General features: G+C 43.5%; 1 protein-coding gene across 2 annotated transcripts in view; it reads left to right on the top strand.

Moving 5' to 3' along the window:
• The window catches only part of F13A1 (coagulation factor XIII A chain), a 58,066-nt gene continuing 51,847 nt past the window's right edge, over window positions 1–6,219 (top strand). The window contains exons 1-2 of one of the 2 annotated variants that reach the window (XM_005525312.3): window positions 1–75; window positions 1,008–1,161. In XM_005525312.3, the coding sequence (XP_005525369.2) occupies window positions 1,014–1,161 (148 nt within the window). In that variant the 5' untranslated portion in view covers window positions 1–75; window positions 1,008–1,013. The remainder of the gene's footprint in view (window positions 76–1,007; window positions 1,162–6,219) is intronic. The other variant, XM_088064501.1, reaches the window with a different exon arrangement.

Genomic DNA, 6,219 nt, shown 5'->3' with positions numbered 1-6,219 from the left:
TATTGCTTCTATTGCACTTCAGAAATTCTGCAAGGGAGAAGAAAAAAAAAAAAAAAAAGAATATTTGAAAAGAAGGTACCCTTGATAACTAAAAAAAACCCTTCCTTTTAGAGCTTACTTCTATTAAATAATTGCTACATTTTAAATTGCTGTTTTCAGGGGCTTTGGGAGGAAGTTTTCTTCTCAGTCATTAATATTTTCTTAGAAGGGTTGCACGGCTTTTTCACTGCTACATGCTTACACTAAAATAGATGTGAAAGCAGTTTGAGTAGCTCAAAAAGAAGTCTCTGATCAGCCTACATCTAAGATTTCCCTTAAGGACATTAGTGGGAGAGAGAAATAAGTGGATAAGTGCTTTTTTCTTTCCCTTTTTCCCCCTTTACCCCCCTCTCATTTCCCCCCTCCCCCTCTTTTTTCTCAAAAGCAGATTGTCTGGGTGCAGGAGTTAGCCCTGTAGATATTGGGTGTTTGTGTGTATAGGGACAAAAATACAATTCTCCACTTATCATCCACAGACTGTTGTAGGCTGTAATATTTGGCTTGATTGCAGTATGACTTATAATGCCATTTTTTTTAGGAAGAGGTAGTGTGTGATGCACTTTCTGAAAATATAATTTGCTATTTTGAATTCAATAATGCTTTTATGGAGGATGAGAGAGTGAAAGATTTTCCAGTTCTTTTACCTGAAACTTCCCAATATTTTCAGTGCCCTGCTTCTCCTAAGCAAATACTTCTGTGTTAGACGTCCCTCTCCTTCTCCCACCCCCTCCTTCTTCTCTTATTCATGTGTTTTGATGAACACAAAATGCCTTCTAATCCTTAGAGAGCTGTACTTATCATCAGACTGATGTTTTCTGCCTCTCAGGTTTTATTTATGTAAGTCTAAAAATGTGTAGCTCGCTGGCACCCCACATTGCTTTTGGCTTTTCCCATCTTGCACGTGCCATGCTAGCTCATGTTTGCTTTTTCCTTGCATTCTTTCTTTCATGCTGTTACAACGTTTTTAGTACAGGATGTCTGAAACAACGAGCATCAACGAGGAGAATAAACTTCCTCTGAATGGGAGAAGAGCTATCCCACCAAACTACTCCAATGATGAAGAAAATGAGGTTCCTGAGATGGAAGCTTTTGGATTGATACCTAGAGGATTTAATCCTAGAGGTACAGTGTAAAATTAAGCTGTAAATCTGTTTTTGCATCTTCCATACTCTTAGCACAGGTCTCTGAACTAAATCCAAACCACTTTTTCCAATCTTTCCAATTCAGACAGTTTTTCTAGCTGCTCATGGCAAAACTTACTGAAACCACCTGTGTGTATGGAAGTGTTAGCATGGGTTATGGGTAAGGAAAATGAGGACTAAAGAAGCTGAGTGACCAGTTATCAGCTTGAACTGTGGGACTGGTTAAAAAAAGGCAAGAATGGGTTTTTCCAGCTTGATCACAATCACAGTCACTTTAAGAACCTACTGTTTTCAGGCATGGCTGTGGCAGCATTGGAGTGAAGGGCCAGAAGGAGTCTGTTTTCTTAATGGCCCATCTCATTTATATGGCCTTAACCTGCCTGTGCAACTGCTGCAAAATGTTGTCTGGCAGAGAAAACTTTTGCTATATATGTTCAGCTCACTCACAAAAAAATAATGAGACTAAAAGGAATACCCACATAATTATTTATTCTCCTGTGAAAAATGTTTTAATCATTTGGCTGGGGAAACAAAATAATATCATGGTAGAGAATAGACAAATCAAAGTATGTTCCCAGTGTCAGCTCTTTGGAGTCAACCTGAAATATAAAGTACCCAAGATCTGTTTTAAAAGAAAACAGGATTAACTTCTGAATGACTCATCAATGAAATGATGTTAAATTTTTTGTTTGTTTTAATTGAACAGCAGAACTTGTTGAATGTGGCAGCTCAGGGTAGCTGGATGTAATACTACTTAATGCTCATAGGGGACTTTTCATCCAGAGTTGAAGGAGTGCTAAATAAATGTGGACAAGAATTAATTACTGAATTTCACACATTGGGAAACAGGCAAAGAGATTTTAAGTGACAAGTTGCAAAGCATTATTTCTGTAATCCTAATCATGTGCCTTAATCACCCTCCCCACCCCCATCTTAATACACACACATTTATTTTAGAAGCTTTTATTTTTAAAAAAGTGCCTGAACAAACCAACTAGCATGGTAAGACTTCAGAAATTGTGCTTGAACCTATTCTGACAACCCTGTAGCTGTGGGGCAAGTGTGTGTGTTTAAATTGTCAAATGCAATGCTGTGCAGGTTCCAGCTAGACACTGTTTCAAACCCAATATGCTCACAGAAACTGGAGATGTATGAGTGTGGGATACCTTAGAAGGAATGCAGCCTGTAGCTAAAGCCCACCAGTACCAGGAGAAAGATTCCTGTTGCTTTTTGATGTGTTTCACATCAGGCTCTGAATGAAGTGTGGTGCTTGTGGGTGGCAGCCTCCTGCTTTTCAGAAATGCAGTGGAAACTAAAGAATGTCGGGTCAAGTGAGTTGAGGCAGGGGCCCAACATGTCCTTAAGGTTTGTGCGGCCATTGGGTAAACCTGGCTATGGGACTGGGATGGCTGAAAAATAAATATATGCAAAAAACCCTCTTTTTGTATAGCTGGATCAGCTCTGCTGTGCAGTTCTCTCCAATGCTTGTAGCAAAAATATGCAAGGGGTGACCTGAGGGGTGACCTGAAGGGTCCCTGTAGGACTGTAGCAGCGTTCCTGTTTTGGTGCACATCAGCTGTGATCTAAGCCTGTGGTACCAGCTGATACAAGTGTGGTCCCTGGATATATTGTTTGGGGTAGGATGCTTAAGTCACCTCTCAGACCACATTAAAGGTTTATTGCCCCATGGAGCAATGATGGGACATTCAGGAGCTGATCTTGCTCCAGAGGGCTCTCAGTGTTGTGCTTGGAGGCTCTAGAGCTGTGAGCACATCCTGGCAGAGAGCTGCTTGTGACACCTTCACCTTCTCCTGCACACCCCTACACTTCTGGGCTGTCCAGATTTTTCTATAGTGGTTCCCAGATTTTGTTTCCATAACACACTGAAAAAATGCATGCAAATGCTTTTATCTCTGCTGTTACAATGGAGGTGTTTTCTAGCCTTTGGACATCTGATATAAACATCTAAACACCTATGTCTTCACCTGTGTCAGGTTGTAATCAGCACAGAGCCATCCAGTGAGTGGAGGTGAATGCACAGGTTGTCTGGAGAGTCGCTGGAAATCAGTTCCATGGTGGTCTGTACCCTTCTCTCCACTCCACTGACTGCAGCAACCAGCCATCAACTGCCCATAATAAGTTACATACCAGGCTCACATCATTTAGATGCCTAAATTTAACTGAATTCTGCCCTTGATCTGTGCAGTGTAGGAGTCTACAGCTGAGCTAGTCACCCTCGTTTCCCTTGACAGCCAACAGAGAGAAACAGGCATTTTTAGGGTGTGATTCATTTGACCTATTTTAGCTACTACTCTCGGATGAGGTAAGACCCTGTGCTTGCCTAGCTCTCTGCTGACACCCACTTCTGCTCCTCTGAATCACAGCCGGGGTGAGCAGGGCTGCTGCCAGGGCCGGCTGCGTCCCCAGGCCGGCCAGTGGGCTGCCCGCTGCTGGAGCCGGCTTGCCTGCGGGAGGAGATGCTCCAGAAGGGGACGGAGCGCTTCTTCAGCAAAAAGCTTGGGTCCCTGGAACATCCCTGTGCCGTGTCCTCCTCCCCCCTGCTCGTCCTGGCCAGCTCATCTCACCACAGTGTGTCGTGAGTGGGCTCGGTGGGAGGACACAGCCCTGTCATCCCACCCTCCTTTGCAGAGTCCGGTGACTCGCCAGGCACTTGTGCTTCCTCTGCTAGCAGAGTGATGGGCACTTCATTTGGAAATTCACGCTATTTTTGGTAGTAATTCAAAGCCCTCCCTCTCTGGTTGACTGAGGAAACCTGGTGTTTGAAGGCTACTCTTTTTATTTGAAAAACTGCTCAACCTTGTGCTCATTTATTTCCCTGTGAGCTTAACATTACACAAGCTTTAAGAAGGCATCACACCGTTGCCTCTCGTGCAGCAAACCTGCTTGCACTGAACAACAGGCTACAGGCAAACCCTCAAGTGGACCTGACTTCAAAGGAGGTCTCGATTGGCCACCTGTCCCTCACAGATGAGCATCACCTGGAGCTTTCCTTTGGCTCACACCCTGATGCTGGTCTTAGCACATCCCTTTATCCTGCACATGTTTTGCTCTTTGTAATTACCATTACTGTAATTAGCACAGGCTCACCTCTGGGTTATCTTCATCTGGCAAGCTTAACGTACATTTTAAGACTGAGACCAAAAATGAAATATGTTTTTTGTAGATGCGTATGGCTGTGTTATGACAGGAGCCATGCAAAGTCCTGTGATAAAATGAAGCAAATGCTGATCTGAAAGCCCAGGGTGGATTGGCTTTGCAGTTCCTTAAAGGGACTAACATGCAGAGGAAGGATGGGGTCACTATTGCCTTTTATTGCAAAAGAGGAGATGAAAATAAAACAAACCCTCAGCTCTCTTTTTATGCCTCCTTGGAATGAGGGAGAAGCTGAGCCAGTTTCTAATTGATAGCTTCACTCTTCACAGAACCCCAAAATACACAGCTTTTACATGTAGTGCTTTTAGGCCAGATGGGTTTGAAAGCTATAAGAGGAGATATTCTCCCCTGTCCCTGCTTTAGCCCTGTACAGAAGATTCCTGTCTCGTGTAATTTAATTGTGAGTTTTGTCAGCATTTTTGAGAGAGCATTGGTAAGTTTTGCAATGAGGGAGGTGGAGACATGCCCTACTTCACAGAGGGGCAATGAGAATGATTTCTGAGGAAAATGTTTCATACAGACATTTCTATAACTTCAGCAGTGCTAAAGTCAGTGGGTTTTTACAGTAGTTATTCCAGAAAGCTGGTGAATTAAGCAGAGAATAACAATAACATTGTCATGGGACTTGAAGCCTGACTCAGGATTGAACAGAGTATTCTAGCCTTTTTTGCAATTTAGGGTTAGCAGGAGGCAGATGGTTTTGGGTTCAGCTATTCGGGGCTTTTCCATGAAAGATTCCTTATCGTGCTGTGTCCTCAGGCATATTCTTTTCCTTCTGTTTCCTAAAGGACACAGATAAGGATCTGAGGGATGATGCAAGCAGGAGTGGGACCTACTCCTATCGCCCTTACTCCCCTGTCTCTCATTAGCTGCTGCCCAGAGCCCAGCTGGAGCAGGAGAAGCACCATGCTTCCCATCCAGGGAAGGTGCTGCCTGCAGTGCTCTGCTGCTTGTCCAGAACTGACAAATTAAACAATTGTGCTGAGCTTCTGTGAAAGGGGCCACATTCAGCCGTCAGTGACTTGAATGTCTGACTCACTCACTGAGCACATCATTCTTGCCCACAGTGTGGTTAGTAGAATTAACTAACCACAAATTAGCCACCATCACAAGTATGCACATTTCCACCAGCTGCTGTAAATGTGCAGCTCTTTTTGCCAGGCATGAGTTTGGCTCTGTCACTCTTAAGTATAAAATTCAGGAATTAGCTTGTTTCTGTCAGCACCTGGAAGGACAAGCTGAGAGCTGCAAACCTAGCTTTACCCTGCTGTCTCTTTCCTGGTGGTAAGCAGTAATGGTCCTGCTCCTCCTGGCAGAAGTTTCATGATTATTTGCCTAAGCTTGTAGGCAAAAGAACAATGTCCAGTTCATTTTCATGTGGTTTCTCACAGTGTGAGAAGACTCCCATTGTGCAGGTTCATGGCATGGTACAGTCACGTAGCTTATGGTGACTGCAAGTGCCTGTGGCTATCCCACTGCCACCCCACACTGGTCATTTGCTGAACAAACAACTTCTAGCTTGCTATAAACCTTTAGACAGCCTGAATTTGAATGGAGCAAAGCTTTGCCTGTGCATGTTATAGATACCTACTGCTTGCCTGTAACTGCTTGCCTGTAACTCTATGCTGTAATTATATGCTGTGATGATATATTTAGTTTTCATAAGAAGACACTAATAGCAGTGGAGGTGTACTGAGAAGCTGAGACATAACACATGCAGTACACCCAAACCTTATCTAACAGAGGCAATCCAAACTCTCAGCTGAATGCAAGATCATTAACTGCCTCTCAGGCTCTTCAGCTCTCAATACTGGTAGCATTTTGCAAAATAACATATTTAAGTGTCACAAAGCCCCTCTGAATT

This window comes from Pseudopodoces humilis, chromosome 1 (assembly GCF_049639895.1).
Source record: "Pseudopodoces humilis isolate 2021_Gansu_Grassland_sample_001 chromosome 1, ASM4963989v1, whole genome shotgun sequence".
NCBI lineage: Eukaryota > Metazoa > Chordata > Aves > Passeriformes > Paridae > Pseudopodoces > Pseudopodoces humilis.
This window is presented reverse-complemented; position numbering and strand designations above follow the sequence as displayed.